The 22,191-nt window shown below is 43.7% G+C and overlaps 1 protein-coding gene across 2 annotated transcripts in view; it reads left to right on the top strand.

The window, feature by feature from the left end:
- The first annotated feature begins 8,424 nt into the window (after nt 1–8,424).
- The window catches only part of GLRA1 (glycine receptor alpha 1), an 82,850-nt gene continuing 69,083 nt past the window's right edge, over nt 8,425–22,191 (top strand). For both annotated transcript variants that reach the window (XM_047728987.1, XM_047728986.1), the window contains exon 1: nt 8,425–9,313. In XM_047728987.1, the coding sequence (XP_047584943.1) occupies nt 9,258–9,313 (56 nt within the window). In that variant the 5' untranslated portion in view covers nt 8,425–9,257. The remainder of the gene's footprint in view (nt 9,314–22,191) is intronic.

Here is a 22,191-nt window from a genome sequence, read left to right as displayed (position 1 = left end):
AAGGGCTTCATTACAAAATAAAATTTTAAAAAATTATTTTTGAAAAAGCAGCTGCTAAGAGGTGAAAACACTAAGTAATGATTTTGCCAGTTCCATAGAGTTCTGGAAACAACTGTTTCTGTTTTCAGGACCCACCAAAGAGAATGTGCTCACTTTCAGCTGAGACCCTGATGGGCCCAAGAAGTAAAGCACATCAGAAATAGACACCCCTCATATGGTGATGGACGGTAACTAACCTTTTGGGGGTTGATCACTTTGTAGTGCACATAGATGTCAAATTATAATGTTGTACACTGAATTTTATATAATGTTACATACTAATTTTATGCCTCAAAAAGTTACACTGAAAAAAAAAAAAGAGGAGGGAGGAAACAGACACTCTTTACAAAGCCTGAAACAAAGTTTGAAATCATCTCAATGCATGGTTGAATCAAAGTGGTCTGTCCACACTCTGCCAACTTGAAGGAAATGTAATCTTTCTAGAAGATAACATGATTCAGAGCCAGTGTAATTTTTCATATATAATTTAAAGTATTTGCTGCAAAAACAACTAGGCATGATAGTAAACAGATACAAATGATCAAAATCCAATTTTAAAATATCAGTCAATAGAGAGATAACAGTAGGTAGCCCAGATTCTAGAATTCTCAGGCAGGAATTTTTAAATAATTATGATTATTATGTTCCAGAAAATAGATGAAAAGATGGGGAATTTCTCCAGTGTGTTGCAATCTATTTTCTAAAAAGAAAAAAGAAGTGAAAGTGCTAGCCTGAAAATTAAAACAACTGAAATTAATTCAGTATGTAAGTGTAAAACCAGATTAAACACAGCAGAAGACACGATTAGTGAAAAGAGTAGAAAAGATCCAGACAGATTCAGCGAAAGGGGTGGGGTGGGGAAGAATAGAAATAAGAGGCGTAAAACATCACAAAAAAGCCTTAGCCTATGTGTAATTGGGATTCTAGTGGAGAAGAGAGAATGAAGGAACAATAATGAAATACTGACTACTGATAAACTACATCAAGATGCAAATTTGAAAGAGCTATGGGAGTCTCAGCAGGGATATTCACGAAGAACGCAAAACCCCAGCAGCCACCATGGACCGCTGGGAGTGGAGGTAGCAGTGGACAGGGGGTGGGAAGCCCCCTCTGGGCTAGGACCTGGCGGAGGGTGGCACCTGGCAGGCCTGGAAGAGGCCTTGGACACGTCTGTTTGATGGGAGTGTGTGCTCCTGGAAGGAAAATCCCATCAGCAGTGTTAGAAGAAAGGATCCTGCAAGCTTTGAAATATTCCATCTTTGGATCTAAAATACATTATATGTTAATTAAAAAAATAAAAGAAAATAAAATATCAGTGTTGGATGCCAGATCAAGATTCAGAGGAAGAAAAAGATACTGATACCACTGTGTCCAAACAAGGTGAAAATGACAGAGGATTTGCTCTGGTCATTAACACAGAGAAGCCAAAATGGAAAACATACTTTCTACTATATCTGTTTGGCTGAACCAGTTTTTCCCTCCATGGAACAGTGGAGAAAATGGATGAGTTCTGTTTTTTAATAAGTATAAAGTAAATAATTCCTTTGCTCTAAGTTATTTTTAGAAGAAACACTTAATCAAACAATTATGGGCTGGAAGCCTACTAAATATGTTTTGAGAATTGCTCTAAAAGCAGAAAGAATAGAAAGATTACTATTTTCAAACTTGACTCTTCAACCAAATGACACAATTTGTACATCCTTTGTGAATGGTATGAATGTGGCTAATGGGACTGATATAATCCATTACATAGAGCCTCATGAGAAAATGTCTATCAGGGAAGTTCAGCATAAAACTTTATTCAATATTTCCTGTGTGGTTCTAAAATAGTATTCAACAGGGATGAAAGGTACAGCATAGGGAATATAGTCAATGGCATTGTAACAGTGTTGCATGGTAACAGATGTAGCCACACTTGTGAGCACAGCATAACATATAGACTTGTTGAATCACTATGCCGTGAACTTGAAACTGATGTAACATTTTGTGGCAACTCTACTTCAATAAAATATATATATATATATATATATATGTATATATATATATATATATATGTATACACACAAAAAATAATTAATTAAAATAGGGTTTGACTCCTAGGGATAAAAGCAAACAAACAAACGTAGGCACATGATATAAAACTGATAAAACCAAAGTAAGTAAAATACTAAAACCCCGCAGAAAACAAAGATGCATTCCTTAAAGGATCAAAAATAAAGCTTCTAGCTGACTTTTCAAAGATATTATATCAGGCAGAAAAGAATGGAATGACATAATCAAAAGTATATTTCCAAATACCTCTAAGAATCAAAATATAAAGCAAGAGGATACTAGAAAATATTTTGAACTGAATAATACTGAAAACATAACTTGTGGGTTGCATCTCAAGAAAGCTCAGGAGAAAAGACAAAGTCTAAAATGTATATTAGAAAATAAGAAAGGTTAAAAATCAATTATCTAAGCATCCCTTTCAAGAAGCCAGGAAAAAAAGAAACAAACAAGCAAAAAAAAAAAAAAAGCATAAATTGAGAGAAGGGGAAAAAAAGAAAGAAAGAATAGAAAACAAATTTGTAATATAGAAAAAATTTTAAAGCTGGTAATTTGAAGTGACCAATAAAATGGTTATAATCAAGAAAAAAGAAAGCACAAATTATCCTAAGACAAATAGATAAGAAGACATCCCTACAGATTCTATAGACTAACAAAGTAAGAGGATTATGGCAATTTTATGCAAGTAAATATGAAAATTTATATTAAGTGGACAAGTGCCTAGAAAAGTACAACTTACTAAAACTACCCAAGAAGAAATATACAATCTTAACAGTCTTATATCTATTAAATAAATTGAATCTGTAAATAAAAACTTTCCTCTAAGAAAGCTCCGGGCCCAATTGGCTTCACCAATGAACACTTCTAAACATTTAAAAAACAAGTAACATCAACCTTAAATAGACGTTTCTAAAGAATAGAAAAGAGAAAACATTGGTGATGAGGCCACCACAATCTTTCTACCAAAACCTGAAAAAGACATTTTTAAGTTCTAGGTTAATCCCTCTCATGAATGAAGATTATTTCATTTTGCCAAAACACAAGCAAATGGAAGTAATAGAAATTAGAATCGTCGATATCTTTGGCATAAAATGACTGGAGGGGATATGAAGCAGCCTTCTGGAGTGCTGGCCATGTTCTGTGTCATGATATAGATAGCATCCATTTTGTCAGTAACTTAACAAAACTTATGCACTTTATATAGGTGTATTTCCGATTTAAATGATTTTTAAATATGCAATACAAGAATCTCTCTGCATCACCTCCTCCTTCCTTCAACCAACACTGATTGTGACCCATTTGCCATAGCTCCTAGCACAGAGAAGGTAGCTAGTAAACATTTGTTAAAAACCAAATGAACAACTCTTTTCTCAGAGATGTAAAACCTCAGCACAGTGTCAGACACACAGCCGGTGATCAAAATACATGTACTTTTTATTTTTATTTTTTATTTGTTAAAGATTTTATTTATTTATTTGACAGGCAGAGATCACAAGAAGGCAGAGAGGCAGGTAGAGAGAGAGAGGGAGAAGCAGGCTCCCCACTGAGCAGAGAGCCCAATGCAGGGTTCAATCCCAGGACCCTGGGATCATGATGTGAGCTGAAGGCAGAGGCTTTAACCCACCGAGCCACCCAGGCGCCCCCAAAATACATATACTTTTTAAATGTATGAACCACCGAGTGAAAACTCAGAAGAGAAAGAAAAAGAAAAAAACATATCTTCTGCCAAAACTTCTTAATGCCAAAACTCCTTGTGGAGGCAGTGAGAGACCCAATAAGAGGAACTGATTTAATAAAAGTGAAATAAGAGTTAAGAATAGGCTAAGAAGAAAGTAGGAAAAAAGAGACAAAGATGGTGTGATGGGAAGATGGAAAAGCAGCACAAGGGATCCTAAAGTCTCACATGGGTGTCAAGCCACTAGAGCCCAGTGCACACATATTGATTTGGCTATAGATTAACTTGGGGGAGTCTCTGGGCAGAAAGCCAGGGCCTGATCACCCCTGATATGAGGCATTTCTTCTTCACTGATCCCACCTCCTCGTCTTATTTTAGGTCTCCAAATGAAGGTGTTGGGAACCAGGACTTGAGAGACAGGAGTCCTGCGTTCTAGACTCAGCTTTATAGGGATATCTTATTGTAGGGATATCTTATGAAGCCAGTTCATTCCAATTCCTGGATTTCTTGGTGAAAAATAGGAGGAAAGGTCCCTCGATATTTTAAGCATCCACTACTTATGACTTAAAATTCTCCTAGTGCCACTGAGGTTTCCCAAGTAGTTCTGAGGTCCCATCTTTAAAAGCACGAAGGGCATACTATTGCTCTGCAATTTAAAAAAAAAAAATGGTAGCAAGTTCATTCTCTAAATTGGGTTAGGAAAGGCTGGCAGTAAGCCTCCCACTCCTTGGAGGAAAGGTTCTTCCATAGTACCATTTGAAGACCTGTATTTATCAAAATACTTCAGCACAATTAGGCAAGCTGCTCAGTTCCTCAGAATATCCATCTCTCTTTACAAAGTATCACTGAAGGCTGTCAAAGCAGTATTGAAACATCCAGCACTCTCCTCTGTGAATGTCATTATGGTCAGAGGCTTGGCATTGTGTTAATTACATTAGCGGGTTCAGGCCGGCATAATCTCACCTGATTAACACTAGCCCTTCCTCTTTCTCTCTTCAGGCCCACTGCCTGCATCTTTTTGTTCTTCCTTCATTTATTCACTCATTCATCCTTGCAAGAAATATTTACGAGCTCCTCCTATGTGCTGGGCACTCTACATGCTGCTAGACACGTATTGGTAACAAGCCAGGTGAAGTCTCTTCCGTTGTAGATTTCCTTTACCTTCTCTCTCCATGCCCTTCATTTTAGTTGGAGCAAAACACGGTGGAAAGACCCATTAGCTATAATTAGGTACCTGCATTCTTATCCCAACTCTACTACTCGTCTAAGGGGTAAGTCACTTAACCTCTCTGGATATCATTCTCCTCTTCTATAAATAAATTGTGGAACAAGAACCATCTCTAAGAATCTCTCACGTGGACTTTTTTCAGTAGCTTCTAACTAGTCTCCTTGTTTTCATTTTCCCCTCCCGTCCCTAACATCTTACTGTAAACGCAGTAGCCAGACAATCTTGTTACTCAAAACCCTCCAAAAGGGTTTCACTCAAAATAAAACCCAAAGTCCTTATTGTGCTCTGGAGACAGGGCCTGGCCTCTCCCCCAAGAACTCGCTAACCTCCTCGGCCAGCACTCTCACCGTCATTCATTCCACCCAGGCATACTGGCCTCCTTGCTCTTTCCTGCACACTCAAACATATTCCCCTCTCAGGGTTTTATGTTTGCTCCCTTGCCACCTGGAAAGCTCTCCTTCCCCTCCCTGAGGTTCACATGGCTCATTCCCTCACTTCCTTCTTTCCTCTGTTCAAATGTCTTCTTTTCAGAAAGCACTCTCTGCTCTGACCACCCTATATTAAATAGTACCTCTGTATCACTTTCTCCCCTTAGACTGCTTTCTTCTCTTTAAACCTTATGATTGCCTAATACCTCATAATTTACCTTTTTGTCTTCTCTCCCCTCCGCTGGAAGATAAACTCCATTAGAATAGGGATCTTTACCTGTCTTGTTGCCTACTATATCCCCAGTGCCTAGAATAATGATTGACACAGAGTAAATGCTGAATGAATGAATGAATGAATGAATGAAATTAAAGCATGAATCGCCTCTAGGAATAAACTAAGTCTCGGTGCAGGTCAAAATGTATTCATAATTAGAAGAGCTCAAATCTGACTATCTATAGGAGGCCACCCAAGTATTGGAATTAAGCTCCACAGAATACTTACTATTACAAAATGGACCATCTGCTGGAGCCAATCCATTCCATTCCATTGATATTTCTATTTCAAAGCTTGGTAGTCATAATAAGATTAGACCGGAATGCCATATCTCCTACTCAGCTTCTTGTGATGAGAAGAATGGATGCTACTCTCCCTGTGTGACTTACACCCAAAGAGATTTGGTCATGTATCCAACGTCACCCAGCCTTTTTGAGGCAGAGATAAAATAAGAACATAAATCTCTGACCTCCAAGCCCACAGGTATTTCAATAGTGACCTACACAAGGCTGAAACATCTGAGTATACTGCTTACAGACATAAAAAATATATGAGATCTGGGGTAACAATTGTAGGTTCCCAATGATGAGGAATTTTCCCACTGAACCTCTAAAGCGATTTTGTGTCAAGGAGGTTCAGAGTATTGTTCATCTTACGTATTGGCGGATCCCCAATGCTTGGCACACTCTTACTTCATGCATGCTGATTGAGTAAAAGTAGCAGACTCAGTGTAAACAGAAGCCTACTAGAAGACAGGGGCCCCCGGGTAGTAAATATTCTCCTCTCCTGCACAGATCAAAGCCTTGGAGCCAGTCACGCCTACATCAACAACAACAACAACAAGAACAACAACAACAATAAGCGCGCGCGTGCGCGCGCACTCGCACGCGCACACACACACACACACACACACACACACAGTGTCCCTTGAAGGAAAAGAAAAGGTAATTTTCACGCACTTTATCCACTTGCTTCCTAGCCAGGTAAGGAACAAAGACAAAGTTGTGACATCACAGTTTGTTTTAGAATCTTCAGAGGTATAACAATGACACAAGGAGATGCATATATATGTGTCCATGTGGACAGAGACCCATTTATAAGCACAAATGTACAAATACACATGTGCATTGTCCATTTGCTTCAGAATTTGGGGTGGACACCAAATCACAAATCAATTTGTATAGACAGAAATATACATGTTTGTCTTGCCCAAGCTACTCACAAATGTACACACACATATACACAAACACACGCACAGAGATAATATTTACCTCAAGGTATTACCGTGGGAAGTAAATGAGATTATGTGAAGTGCTTATTAGTACCTGATCGATAAAAGGCATGCTAATAAAGGTTAGCAATAGATACAGATAGACAGATAATATAAGTGTGTATAAGACTCATGAGTGACCACCTTCAAAACCCTTTTCAGTCACTACTCAGAAACTCCTGGAAATTCTAAGCAGCCCATCACTGTTCTGGTGTGTGGAAGCCAATAAAAGAGAGTAATGTCGGCTGTGTCATAACAGTGGCATGGAGGTTGGAGGTGGGGAGATCCCTGCTGGTAGGAGACTGGTGAACAAACCTTTCCAGACTTCTTTGGGAGAAGGCCTGGGCTTGGAGACAGCTGAGCTGTTAAGAACTGTTGTAGGGAGAACCAACCTCCAAAACCTCAAAAGAAGGAGTTCCTAACTGCTGAGAAAGAGGGACGTTTTGACCCCACTCACTAGGCCAGGAGGGAGAGACCCCAGAGTCCCAGCCAGTTCAAATCAGCCAGAAAATCCTGCAGAGGCTATTAATCCACTAAAGTCTGGTAGCTTGGGGAAAATCTGATTAACTCCACCTCCCCAGCTGGGCTCTAGAGTGAAATGTATAGCTGGTTTCTGAGACTCAGCTAAGGTGGGAAACAGAGAAGTAGGAGGCTGGGGGAAAAGAGAGTAGGAGTGGTTAAGTACTAAATACCTGTGTGTACAGCTTGGCTCAATCATTTGGGAACAAGACACAGCTCTCTTAGTCTCTGTTGCCCCAGCTTGTGACATGTAAATAAAAGTGTCTCCTGTCCAGTTGGAAGGGGGGATATCTTCCTTATCTCCCCCAGGGGGCCCAGCAGTGAGGCCAGGGCTGCTCTCTCTTGACCCTGGACAGTGCTCAAGGAAATTCTCCTGCAGTGGCCCAGGGGAACAGGAGGGGGCTTTTATGGACCAGTCTTTTTCTTGAAAACTCTCCTTCACTTCTGTACCAAATATTTTAACTTCAGAGCGCTAAAGAAAGTCACGGATGTGGTTCAGCTCTTCCCTTTTAAGATGTACTGAGCCCAGACACAGGTTCGAACTGGGACCCCTGGTGTTTGTTTTACTCACATATAAGTACGTTCTTTAAATATCGTGGTAATATTTTGTCAGGCCTCGAGAGATTAACTCCATAATCTCCCCCACCCCACTGCCCGCTTGCAAAGGAGAAGAGAGACAGGGATCTCGCCCAGCACTTTAAGCGTTAAACTCAACCCAGAGTCTTATACGCGATTGGCCAAACACTGAGAAAAGATCTGGGTTTTGCAGCCGCGGGCCAATGAGCACCTCGAGTGGGAGGGTTTGAAGATACTAAGGAGTTTTTTCCCCCCTTTTTTCCTCTCCACCCCCTCCCATCGGCCTTCGCCCGCCCCCTCCCACCCCGCCTCCAACCCCCATGCCGCCAGTTTGTTAAATTAATGCAGTAAGAAAGTCTGAAGATCTGAAGGAGTCCTGGCCAGAGGAAGATGGGCGAGCTCAGAAATCGAGAGCATCTGAAGCCTTGGGCTACTGAGCCCGCGGGGTCGCCATGGACCCCGGCAGCCCCTGAAACTTGCTCTGAGCCTCTCTCACGCCTGCAGCCCCGAGCAATGGGACACCTTTTCCTGCAGCGATCATAACTTATTCGGCGGGGACCAGAGAACACGGAGCGCAAGGCGACAGCAGACCGGCACGCAGACAGGGAACGAGATTCCGGGACGTCGGTCGCGATGCGCCAGCCTGGCACATTCTCCGGGATTTAACTGAAGGCAGCACCGTCAATCCCTTCCCCTCGCCCCTAACCCCCTCAGGCCAGCCCAGGGGCATAAAGCCCAGCTCTCTCTACCCAAGATGCTCGCCGAACCTAACAGTCCGAGGCCAGCGTTTCTGATCGCCACAGAAGATTTTTTTTTTACCTTGCATGGAGCTAGCCGTTTAAAACAGAAAAACAGGGTAAAAAAGAAAATATACCCACCCCCAAACGTGCCTCCCCAGCGCCGCAGGGAGCCAACAGACAAGCTGGAGTTTAACAAACAGCAATACTCTTCGCACTCCTGAAAAGCTGGGCTGGACGCTCTCCGTGGTGCTGAAACGCTTTGCGGCTGCCTCTGTCCGTGGTACCTACAGACCCCTCTTTCCAATTTCCCCTGGGGCTCTTCCTCCGCGCTCCGGTTTTCCACCTCCTCTTAGCATCTGGATTATTTTTTCAATAGCACTCGCTGGTTTTGTAAGTGCCAATTTGAAACATTTTTGCCCCCATAACTCGTGGACTTTACAAAGCACAAGGACCTGAAAAATGTACAGCTTCAATACTCTTCGACTCTACATTTGGGAGACCATTGTATTCTTCAGGTATGCAATTTTCTACTGACCACATCGCTGTAATGGAAACGGGGGAAAGGAGCACTGAGGCTGACTCTGTCCGTGATCCCCTCATTTGTGGGGGAGGGGGCTGTTGTATACCGCTGCAATCGGGTCTTTCCATTCCCCGCTCCCCCACCCCACCCCGCCCGCAGGGTGTCTGGCTTGTGCGTGGAGGTCTGAGACAGTCGCTGCTCTGGCAGCTATTTGCGGTTTTTTGTGATTTGTTTGTCCTTCCACCTGCTATACTCCCACCCCATCACTGGCCCCCAGCCCCTCTGCATATTGGCTCTCACTGGGCTGAGGACTTTAAGGGGAAGCTTCAGGAGTTACTCAGTTTAATTAGGACTGCATTCTCTCTAACCGCAGTGCCGAAAACCTCAGCTCTCCCGTCTGGAAGCCAAGTGACAACTAGCGGTGAGGGGGAAGGTTGCACTAGAACTTGCTGGACACAGAACATTTTATTTTTTTCTCCTTTTTTGTTGTTGTTTTCTTTTTCTGCGTTGGGGGGGGGGGTAGTGCTGAGGTTTAGTGCTTGGAAACAATAGTATTATGACCTCTGATTGTAAAGCCCTGAACTTGGGTGCAGAGTGGATCTACTTAGGAACAGATCCTGGGAAACATTTCCCTTTTGAAACTTTGACTCCCTCCTCTCACCCACTCACCTTTTCAAACTCTACTTTGTTATCTGCAGATCCTGAACCGTTGGACAATTCTTGTTTGTTTTGTTTGATTTATGTCTGTCCCTCAGTCTGGAGCTGAATTCCCTCACCCGTTATCTCCCAGGTTAATATTTTCTGCCTACAGGCTTAGTATTCTATGTTAGTACAAGTTAAAAGTGAAAAATCACCTCTTCGGGAAGCATTGAAATAGATAGTCCTTTTGTAAGTCGGTGAATCAGCCATCATCAGAGGTGGTTATGATAAATTCCATTTATATGAGTTGAAAAAAATTTTTTCTTCTTCCATGACCCACAGGAATCATTAATCTTCCTCATTTTAGATACCTGCCTCTCATGTTTTACCATGGCATTGTATTAACAGCCATTTGAAAAACCCACTCTAGGTTATTTTTAAAAATAAGTAATCACCAAATATTATCCTCTCCCATCATAAACCAGCAACTAATTCTTGGTTTTCCTTTTAACATTGTAGAGAATTCTGCATATGAATTGTTGGTTTGACTAACCTGTCGATTGGTTTATTAAATGAATGACACCTCCCCCAGACCCCAGATTGTAAGGGTTTATATGTGAACCACTCTTCATATCTTTCTCTTGAGATGAAGAAAAGACCCCCTCCGTTCCTGAGATACCCAATGCTAAAGCTTCTAATCTCCAGTTCAAATAATTATTTGATAGGCCATAGTCCTGCCCGCAGCTCAGAATTCAAATAGTCAGGGAGTCAGATAGAATCAAAAAAGTGCAGCAATCCAGGGCCTTGTGAATTGTAGTGAAATGTAGCTACTTTATGAGGGAAAGGGCAAGAAGTATCCTCTTAACAGTATCAAATCCTTTCTCCTCTACATACATATAGAACTGTAAAATCCTGTGGAGGTGGGGTACTTGGTAACATTTGTATGCAAATTGGTTCTCTGTTTGGCTTACTGAGACAGAACTGAACCAGAAAGATTAAAGAGCAAATTAATAGGACCAAGCACATCACCCCCCATACACACACCCGATTGCTTTTATCCTCATGTTTGATTTTCTTCTCCCTGACATTGTCTTTCACAAAAGAGAGACACAGTTTAAAAGGTTTGCATTGTAATCATTTTGGTAACACTATGAATCCACCATGCTAATTCTTTAAGTAAACTGGTGGTGGCCCGTTAGGAAGCCTCACTCTACATCTTCTTCCCCTACGTGTGTCAAGACATATCTAAACTACAAATGTGTATGGGATTCTGTGTTTATAAAGAAAGAAGAGTCATAACTCTGGAGAGCTGGGAAGAGATTGGTACTGTTGCACTTTCAAGATACAGGAATGGCTACATCATCTGAGGAGTAAATGTTGTTTCAGAAATGTTCTGAAACATAAAATAATAAAACTAGGAATTGAACTAGGGAAATACCCTCAGAAATTTTTCAGAGAGATGGGGGGGTCAAAAGGAGGGAAACTATTGTCTTTGTGTAATTGGCACTTTCATTTCTAACTCTCTCATTTTTTAAATTTTAGGTGAAAATGCAGAAGCATTAAAATCTGGGGACTCAATAGAATTGTATGTGGGGGTAAATGGAGAGGGGCAGCTCCCTAGCAGGTTCCATGTGAATAACCCTTTCTCCCCCAAGGGACAGGCAGGCACTCATGTTGGAAGGAGCCGGTCCAATCATCTCAGGCACCCAGGTACTCCTTAGATTAAAGGATGCCAGCTGCTCACCTTGTTGGGGAAATCTGGGGGCTAGAAAAGGAAAGGCCATCAATAATAGAAGTACCGCTGCATCAGTACCTAACCAGCAAAATGGCAACAATGACGGTACCACAAAACAACAAGCCGAAGTGAGCCAGAAATCTCAGATGGTGCCAACAGAGAGAACAAATTGAGACTTAGACAGAGCTGAGGGGAGAGAGACATAGGGTTCTGGGAGGCACACAGCATTGCATTGCTCCTCAACTATGACCCCATAAGGAAAATGAGGTGATTTGGCTGAAGTTCCTGCTCTGGTATTTTAAAAGCCTATGGTTCTAAAATTCCATGAGTGACATTCTAGGATTCAATAACCTAAATTTTGTCTCTTTATTTTCAGTTGGAGATGGGGCTTTATATCCAGACTGGTAAAAAATAATAGATATGAGTTTTTTTATGGTAGAAGCACATTCCTTTCAAACATGCTTTTTAAGCCAAAGGGAACTTGCTTTGATTCCCAGAGCCTTTACAGTGCCTTATGGCTAGAAGGGCCCAGGAAGACCCCCAAATGTCTTATCTTCTGAGTAATTCAGATAGACTCATAACATATAATGTGTTTCTCAGTCTCAGCCGTATTGACATTTTGAACCAGATCGTCTTTGTTAGGACGGCTGTCCTGTGCATGTTCAGCAGTACTGTGGCCCAGTGGCAACCCTCCACTCCGAGTCATGACAACCCAAAATATCTCCAGACCCTGCCAAAAATCCTGCAGTAGGGGTTGGGGTGCAAAAATTATCTGCAGTTGACAACCACCACTATAAAATGACCAAATATTTAATCTGCTCTTTTGATATACTAATTACAATGAAGAAAAAAGTCTAGTTTCCTTAAGAAAATGCTCAAGAAAAACACAAAGCACCCCCAATGAAGCAAAAAGGGACCCAGCTCATGCCTGCAAAGGGAATAAAGGTTGAGGAGATATACCAAGTCTAATCCATGGCTGGTTTCATCAGAAGATGATCAGCTTCTCTTTATGTGCCACTTCTACCTGCCAGCCCAGTAGATGCTTCCTCGCACAGGGTTTTGTGCTGAATATGGCACACATTTACTAAGAAAGGTCACTAAAACCTTGAAGGAAAGATGTTTCTATTCACACTCAGGCCAAAAGAAACATGGCAAATAGACCGCTTCATATTGTCGTGGAAAGCCAGGTGAATGAGTTTTCCTTTGAGGTGACCCCTCTGGCTTCTCAGCCTCCAAGCTGCCCAAGGGGGCGTGGATGACCACCTCAATCTTTTCCTCCTGGTAGCATAAATGTATTTCCCCTCAAATTTTTCCTGCTGCATTGTGGGCACTGCAGAGTGTCTAGGAGCCTCTAAAATGGACCAAGGATTCTTTTCCTAAGGAAAGAAGTTACCTGGGCAAGTTTGCACAGGGGCCAATCAAAACGTTGGTCTACCCTCTTCTGGGAGCTTAGGAAGCCTGAGTAGGAGAAAAGAAAGCATAGTGTTTTTTTTATTCCCAAGGACCCTAGGCTGGTAAACAGAGTTATGAATGGGCATGTAACTTCTGCATATTCGCAAAACTGGTGATGACCTATCAGGGGATATTTAGAATATTTATTCTTTTTTTAAGATTTTATTTATTTATTTGATAGACAGAGATTACAAATAGGCAGAGAGGCAGGCAGAGAGAGAGGAGGAAGCAGGCTCCCTGCCGAGCAGAGAGCCCGATGTGGGGCTCCATCCCAGGACCCTGGGATCATGACCTGAGCCGAAGGCAGAGGCTTTAACCCACTGAGCCACCCAGACGCCCCTAGAATATTTAGTCTTGAGGCCAACTTGTTATGAAAGAGATTGCAAACATGTGGTGCAGTGGAGGGAGCAGCTGGGCTGTGATGTGAAAAGTCCCTGTTCTGAAGTCAGCGCTGCCCCCATCCTGCAGCATGGCTTTGACAAGACTCTTTGCGTCATGGGGACTCATCGTGCTCACCCATCAATTCAAATGACTGATTCCAACACCTCTAAGTTCCCTCCCCCCTGGGATAAGGTCTTCAGAGGCCCCTACCTACAAGGGCTCGAAATGAATCTGCTTCAGGGCCGACCCTGCTCCCTTCCGTCAGCGCGCATCTATTTATTATGTGGCTGTGTCCGGTCCCAAACCAGGCACTCTGCGGAGGGGACACAGCTAAAAGATGCCAGAGTCCCTGTCCTTGCAGAAAACGGAGACACTGCCCCCTGTAAAGCTACACTAAAAACCTTTTTCCTTCTTCAGGGGGCCCACAGAGCTCCCCTCCAGACAGTCTGTGTACGCGTCTTGCGACAGCATCACATTTATGTGGGCGTCATTAACTTCATTTCCTTCATCAGCTGGCAGAAGCCAGAATGATGTTTGAGATGGATGGCGTTGTCTCCCTCCTGGCCATCTTGATGCTGTTCTGCAGGTTTTCTGCTGCTTTAGGCAAAGAGGCCTTGGCCCAAAGGGCAGGAGACCCGGGATCCAGAATTTCGCTAGTCCCATGACCTTGAGAGGGTTATGTGACTTCTCTGGCCCTCAGTTTCCCCAGCTGTAAAATGAAGGGACTCAACAAATCACTCTCTCTAAAATCACTTTTAACCATGCCAGTTAAAGATTATCTTCTTCCAATCTCCTCCATGATAGAATAGTTTTGGTTACAAATACTGCTGCGTATTTCAATCATTCTAAGAAATAGCAACATTGCATTATATTCAGGCTCAAAAATTTGAAAGAATTGAGGACCTCTTTAAGCAACTTCACTCTGGCGGGTTATCCCACCCTAGATAGTGATACCCTAGATTACTGACAAATCACATAAATATGTCTGTTTCCCCAGGAAGCACTTTGGATGATGAGAAAACACGGTGCTTGATCACGATCTCCATAGAGCTGAGCAGTGGCATGAGAAAGAGACCCAAAGTTGCTGTACTTACACCAGGGATTCTGTTTGGGTTTCTTCCTTCCTCCATAAAAGCTATGTTTTTAAAATTTTGTTTGCCAAATCCCATTCATCATTAACTTATTTTCCCCATCTTTATTATTCAGAGGTATACATAACTGCCAGAAAGACTGAATGTTACAGTATAAGCGATGTCATCACACTGAGTTGACCTAAAAGAAAACAGAAGTAAAGACACGTGATGCTTTTTAGTGAGTCCATAGAGCTTTGTCAGAAGTAAATATGCAATTTGTTAGAGTCTCTGAAATGTTTAAGATGGATTCTGAATCTTCATTACTATTTCATGAACCCCCTAGATATCCAGGGACCCCCATTTGGGAAACATTAAATTTGATTTATTCTATATGGCTCCAAGAGAAGAACTAGAGCAAATTGATAGATAATTATTTTAATGTACACACACACATTCTAGTTCAATTAATTTGGAACTTTCTAGCAGACCTGCCAAGTGTTGCAATGGGCTGCCTCAGTGGTAGTAAGGGTCCCTGTCACTGGAGGTAGGAAGCCAGAGAAATCCACCTCCCAGGAAGGCTGTAGAAGAAATTCAAGCTGCTTTTGTGGTTTGAGATTTATAATTTACTGCATTAAAGTAAATGAATGCAGGTCGGAGACAAATCTTCACGATACTTCTATTCCCTCCTTTCCTGATTCCCAAATGACCATCCCATCCTTGTAAGCACTCTGGGTCATGCCAAAACACACTTTCATTCCTCCCTTTTCCTTCTTTAAAATGGATTGGTGACTGATAAAATGGGCAATGAACATGAGCATGTGCGCACGTGCGCGTGCACACACATACAAGATGCAACAAAGGATTATGAAAAGGAAATCACCTGGTTATGTAAGAGGCTGGTATTAAGAAATGAGAAGGACCTCGAAATAAGAAAATGTCAGAGCCAGCCAAAAAGACCACTTCGAAAGTGCACTGGTCTCCAGACAAGTCCATAGACATGGACAGTGTTCACAGGACCAGTGGCCGATATGGCTGGAGGCCTCTTACCCCTGAACCCCTGCTGTCCCTCCTGAACCAACCCCCGCTAAGCCTAACACACATCTGAAAACACCATGGGGCCAGCCAGCAAATTCATGCAGAAAGCACACTGGAAGGGAACAATGGCCTGAGATGCTGAGGAGAGGGGCTTAGCCCAGCGTCTCTGCTTTGTAACTCAAGCCCTGATGAGAGGTGCTGAGGCCCCAAAGCTTTTGAAACTCCTTATAAAGGATCCCTTTGTGGTTTTCTGAAGTTGATATTGTCCGAGTCTCCTGAGGCTAATTCAGTGCAATTAGATTACCACTCTCTGCCTTTGGATTCAGCTGTTTCTCAGTATCCATTGCTAAATGAGTTTACCATCTTAACAGGGAGCCGCTGACAGTCATTAATCGCAGCCATGAAATGCGCAGCGTTCTCTCTCTTGCCTTGCACATTGGGCAACCCACAGGCACCTAGGGAATAAGCCTCTGCTCCCTTCCGGGAGATTTCCCACCCGTTCACCCCCAGAGAATCACACATTCCTTCAGAGTGTTTTAAGTATCAACAGAATCGCGGAGACTTATGCAGTTCTGTAATTCAGCAGCTCTCAAATCTAGCTGTAAGGGGTTTGCCACCGTACTAGACTACTGAATAAGAATCTCTCAGGAGGGGGACCCAGAAGCCTGTACTGTTAGCCAGAGTCTCTAAATCAGTGCTTTTCAAACTTCAGTGTGTATGAATCACCTGAGAATCTCACTGATGCTGATTCAGACTCAGGAGGTCTGGGGCGGGGCCAGAGAGGCTGCGCTTCTAACAGCCCCAGGGGGTGCTGATGCTTCCTTGGACCAAAGGTTTGGGTAGTAGGGCTCTAAGTGACTCTGCCTGGGGACCCCTGACACAGATTAAACCCTTTGATTCTGCAGATGAGGAAAGGATAAATGACTTCCTTAAGGTTATAGAGTGAATGGCAGAGCTCCCCAGGTCCTGCACAATTCTGTTCACCGCCAAACTGATTTGCCTGCATGGCATCTCTAAGAGTGGTGTGCCTGCGACTCTGCCACTGCCTTTTCTTCCTTTGGCACTCTCATACGCTGTCCTCCCTCATAAGTACATACACACACCTCAAGAAGTCTTCCTCAGAAAGCTATCCCCATTCCCAAACTGGTGGTCTGGGCCCCGGAGTTCTAGCAAAGCTGGGAACTCTGACCATACGAAGTTGGGTGAGGAGAAAGGGCACCTGAGGAATGGGCTATGAATCCCAGCCCTGTGGGGCCCAGGGACACAGTGGTGAGAGTCTATCGGGACCGATGGAGGAGACAGATCATAGATCACGGTGTTCAGAAGGAGGAAATCTGTGGTTTATTGCTCCAAGGATGACCTCACTGACAGTCCCCCTGTGCACATCGCACTCTCAGCTCCACATAATTGGGGTCCCGTTTAGGACTCCCAGGTGGTCAGAGAGTCTTGCCCCCTGCTCCCATCTGTCTGATCTTGGGACCACGTCCTTCCTTCTTCTTTACTCCCTTCAACCTATTATCCTTTCTGCAAAGTACATTATTATTTTAGACATCAAATAAAGTAACCACTATGATCTTTGGCCTTGGAGAGCTGCATGTTTATTGCCGTATGCTCAGTTCTGCAACACTGCCTGGCTCGGGGCGGGGAATGCAGCATGGCTGCAGCAACCCTGGCAGCCAGGCAGACTTGCCGCACTCCCTTCCACGAGCGCTTGACACCTGATCGAGTGTTTCACACTCACGATCTCATATGAGCTTCCCAGTCTCCTTAAAAAATAGATACAAGACAGTGGTTGCTATCCCCATTTTGGAGTTGAGAAAACTGAGGTTTGGGGAAGTGACTTGCCTAAGACTATACATACATACAGACACACACACACACACACATTCCTAAAGCTGGAGGTCCGGTGAGCTGGTGCACTTCTCAGGCTAAGAGTGCCCCCTCCCCGCATTCCAGTAGGCCTCAGTGGGAGGACGGAAAGAAGCCTATGAGAGAAGATCTGGGAATTCTCCATCAGGCCTTTGGTCTAACAGCCATATTCTTCTGATTCCTAGCCAGATAGGTATTCCTTTCTCTGTTCTTGATCATTTTTAGTTATACAATATAATGCATATATTCCTTTTTAAAAAATCTTATACTAGACTCCAGCCTAAAAATCCCCTTTGATAGGATCTCCAGGTCCATCCCAGCTTTTGTGTCTTTAAGGGGTATTGTACTTGATAGTTCTTATTCATCTATGTATGTGTGTGTGTGTATGGAAACATACGGCGTGTGTTAACTATTGGAGTATACACATACTATCATTTTGAGGAATCTGTCTTGGAAGATTTACCCATGGAGGCACAGAGCTTCACCTCATTCTTTTAACTATCACAGAGCATTTCATGTTCCGTATATCCCATCGTTTTCCAGCCATCCCCCTACTGAGGGGCGTTTATACTTCCTTCTAAATCTTCCACTGACATCGGTATGGCAACAGTCACAGTGCACCTATATCTTTGTGAACACGGGTGACGTTTTTCCAGGTGGATAACAAGAGCAAGAAATGGAATTGCTGGAGCATGGAGTATGTGCATCTTTTATGCTAATAGATGCCGCAGGCTAATGTTCCTTTCTTCCCGAAGCTTCCCTTCTTCCTGCCTCATGATGCTCCTCTCAACCTGGGCCGCAACAATGCACTAAGAATAGTTGTTACTATTTATTGAGCATTTATCGTATGTCAGGTCCTGTGCCTCATTTCATAACCCCACAAAAATCCTTGGACATAAGTACTATTCTATTCCCATTTACAAGTGATAAAACTGAGGCATAAAGAAGTTATGTCATTTGCCCAAGGTAAGACAACTAGTAAAAGGCAAAGTTGGGACTCAAAACCAGGCTTACTCCGGAGAACATTCTTTTAATTACACTGATATTGTTACTCCAAGAAAGAACCAGGGAGGAGGAGAGAAGAGACCGAAGTGGATGAGGAAGACAGAGGTAGAAAGGAGATTAATTTCTCTCTCTAGATAACCAAGGGCTAATCTCTTTTGGATGGTTCTAGATCATCAGAAAGTTAATATACATTGGTAAACAGATGTGAGTTTTCGATCTCCACCCTTCACAGAGGAGGGGAATGGCACTGCCTCCTGCCCCCATCACAGACAGATATGGTCAGGGCTCAAAGGGCAGACCGGTCACTACAGTACCTTTCCTCTTCATCTCACCTGAAAAGTGCTCGATTCAAAGAGCTGTTGAAGGTTCTGGAGGACAATTCCTGCTTGGGCTGGGAGGCCGGAAAGAAAGGCAGCATAATATGTAACCCATTAAAAAAAAATTTTTTTTTTTAAGAGAGAGAGTGTGTGTGTGAGCAGGGACAGGGAGGAGTAGAGGGAGAGAGAGAATCTTAAGCAGGCTCCACGCTCAGCACGGAGCCCGGTGAGGGGCTCCATCTCACAACCCCGAGATCGTGACCTGAGCCAAAATCAAGAATTAGATACTTAACTGACTGAGCCATCCAGATGCTCCTAAAAAATTTTAATTGCCAGTCCTTAGTCCTCACACCAAAGCGTCCTAACCCACAAACACACGAGACTGAGAATACGGTTTCCCTTTGTCTCCCAAAGGCAGGCCAGCTCCAGCATTGGTGGTCTTGCCACGGGTTCCAGATCTGCCACTCCCGAAGCATGGCCAAAGGGTTTCTCAGAACATCTCTAATCTGAGAAACCACATCCAGGTCTGCCAAGGGTGGCAGGAGCAGAATGGGGACAGGGAGCAAGGACCGGGCCAGCTCTCCTACATAATCACGAGCAGCACTCCCCACCTGGCCTGAGGGAAGCCCGAACAATGATGTCTCAGACACCTGTTTTCAATAGCTCTCTGAGTGACACCAGAGACCTCTCCAAGTGTTTCCATAGCAGGCCTGCTGCTACTAGAACAACAACTACAATACAAAGAAAGTCTCCCAATATCAACTCTGGAAACAAACTTGCTGGTTTGTTTACGTTATTAGCATTACAGGTTAGCTATAAAATATTTAAACCACATAGGGAAATGGGATTCAAACTAAAATCAATAGAAATCTTACCCCATGGGGCAAATCACTTAACAGTTTGATATTCAGCCTTCCAGATGATTTTAATAACGTAATGACAAAAACATGAGTGCTTACTATGTGCCTCACATCTTTCTACAAGCTGTGCATTAAGATACGTAAGCTTCAGAACAATCCTATAGAGCATCGTCCATACCATTGTAGAGATGAGGTTACAGATGAGGAATTGGAGAGGGTAAGTCATTTTCCTCGGGTTACCCACCTTGGAAACAGCAGGGCTGGACTGAAATACAAGCAGTCTGGCTTCAGAGAGCCTTGAACTGCTGGGCTACGCGAGCGAGCTGTTTCTGTTTTAGAGATGGGATTATACGAAACACCATGTTGTGCAACTCCTTTTTTCACTCAGCAATACGCTGTCAGTGTACGTGCAGATTTATCTCACCAGTCTGCTTTCGTGGTGCCCTTCGCTGAGCGTTCCAGGTTTCAGCAGGACAAAGCTCCACTTGCCACCACACAGCCCCCCCTCCATGTCCAGCTCTTTCCTTCGCACAAGCCAAATTCCAGCCTAAACTGAACTTCTCATTGGTCTCTGTAGTAGGTGCATTATTCTCATCCCTGTACTGTTCTCACACTGTTCCCTACCTCTCCGTAAACCCAGAAAAAACCCTCCCCTTCATTTCTGGCCGGAAAGGCAGAAACGAGCTCTGGATTCAAGCTCGTTGACTTTGAATCCTGCCTCGGTCACGTCCTTGCTGTACGATCTTGGCAGTTCACTCATCTTAAAAACCGAAGATAAGAGCTTCACCAATAAATCAACGGGGGGACTTTTCATGCACTTTTTCTGCACAGAGCATAAGCCCTTCACAAACCGCAATTTCTTTTCCATTCTCTGAGATCCTATCCCTGCCTCAGGGTCCAGCTCTAGCCTCACTTCCTCTGCGAGGCAGCCCCTGGACACCCCCATCTCCCACCTGGCCATAGACTCTCCTTCCTAAATCCCCTTGGAGGTATAGTCATGACTCTCGGCACTCAGGTCACTCACGGAGGCCTTATGTGCATTTAGGTGCCCTACTTCCTGTCCTACTGGACTGTAAGCCCTTCCAAGGCCAGGAACATGATGAACCTTGTGGGACATGTGGAAGGGGAACAAGAAGATTAAGACATACCCCCTGGAGCTTCCCAGAGTTTTCAACTTGTTCTACTTCTTCCTCATACAGAGCATCGTCCCTGTGACCATGTGTATTAGGTATTCAGGACCTATTAAGTTGAACTACTTGGTCCCCACAGCTGGCTCCCCCATCATCTTCTTATTGGCTCTGCAGAAGCCCACGACCAGAAGGCTTCCAACCAGCCAACCCCAAAACACTGCTGTGTCTCACTGTGACCCTTTTCTGCTCCAAGACATGAGTCACAGTGAGAGTCAGCTGGACAGGGCAGCTCAGCCCTGAGTCAGTAGCCAGCGAGGTGAGCTGCTCAGGTTCATCCTTGCCGTCTGGCTGAGCATGTTCAAACTCTGGGCCTCTCAACGCCCCTGTGCCATCACAGATAAAGCTCCTTCCCACCACGACCCAGGTCTAAAGAGAGGCACCTTCCAGAGGGCAAGACAATCTTCCTACAGTGGTTTTTAATTGGGCAGAAAGCATGAACTTCATTAGAGATCATTTTCTTGGTGTGACCTAAAACATTTAGCAGAAAAGAGAAACTCCTGACAGGGGCCAAGAAAAGACGGCATCATCTCTAGAGAGAAGGGGCTTGGAGGACTTTGTTGACTATCCCTTGGTATATAAAAAGCCATGCTTCCTGGAAAAGAGGGTGACAAGTTTCAATCAAAGGTGTAACCCCCACCCTGCCTCAAGATTGTACATCCTGAAGATGAGAACAGGATTTTCCTCCCCCTGCAATTCCTGTTCTGACTTTGTAACTGAGTCTCGGTTCTTCCATCCCTATAAGAAGACTGGACTGTGTAAAGACTATAGGTCTTTCCAGCTGTCATTGCATAATTCTTGAATTAAGTTGGCTCATAGAAGACCCAGCAGTTAAAAACTCTGATGAATCAGTCGGATATATTCCAGAATCCAGGTTATACCACTTAATTGACACCTGTAGGTCTGGGACAAAGACTGTTCTTAAGATTCCTAAGCCTCAGTTTTCCTCATCTGTAAAATGGCAATCATTAGTATCCACTCCCCTACCCCCCAAAAAATCACCCTAAGTTTTCAATAGGAGAAGGCGTACAGAGTGTTAGGGATACACATGGCACAAAGAAATTGTGCAAAGCAGGAAAACCATGAGGACTATTATTAAAAGGGGATATGTGCGGAACATTTTGGGAGCATCAAGAAGAGTCTGTTTAACTCTGCCCAGAGGTGGGGAGACAGCACGAATTTGAAGGAGCCAGGACACTTCAACTGGGCCACAAAGAATGACTAATTCGCCCAGTGGCAGTAAGTGCCAAGAGAGAATGTTGCAAACAGAGGGGGAGGGGCCGCGGAACCAGCAAAGTGGAGGATGGGGAGGTCAAGGAC

Source organism: Lutra lutra, chromosome 5 (genome assembly GCF_902655055.1).
Source record: "Lutra lutra chromosome 5, mLutLut1.2, whole genome shotgun sequence".
NCBI lineage: Eukaryota > Metazoa > Chordata > Mammalia > Carnivora > Mustelidae > Lutra > Lutra lutra.
The sequence above is the reverse complement of the archived record's forward strand: the minus strand, read 5'-3'. Positions and strand labels throughout refer to the sequence as shown.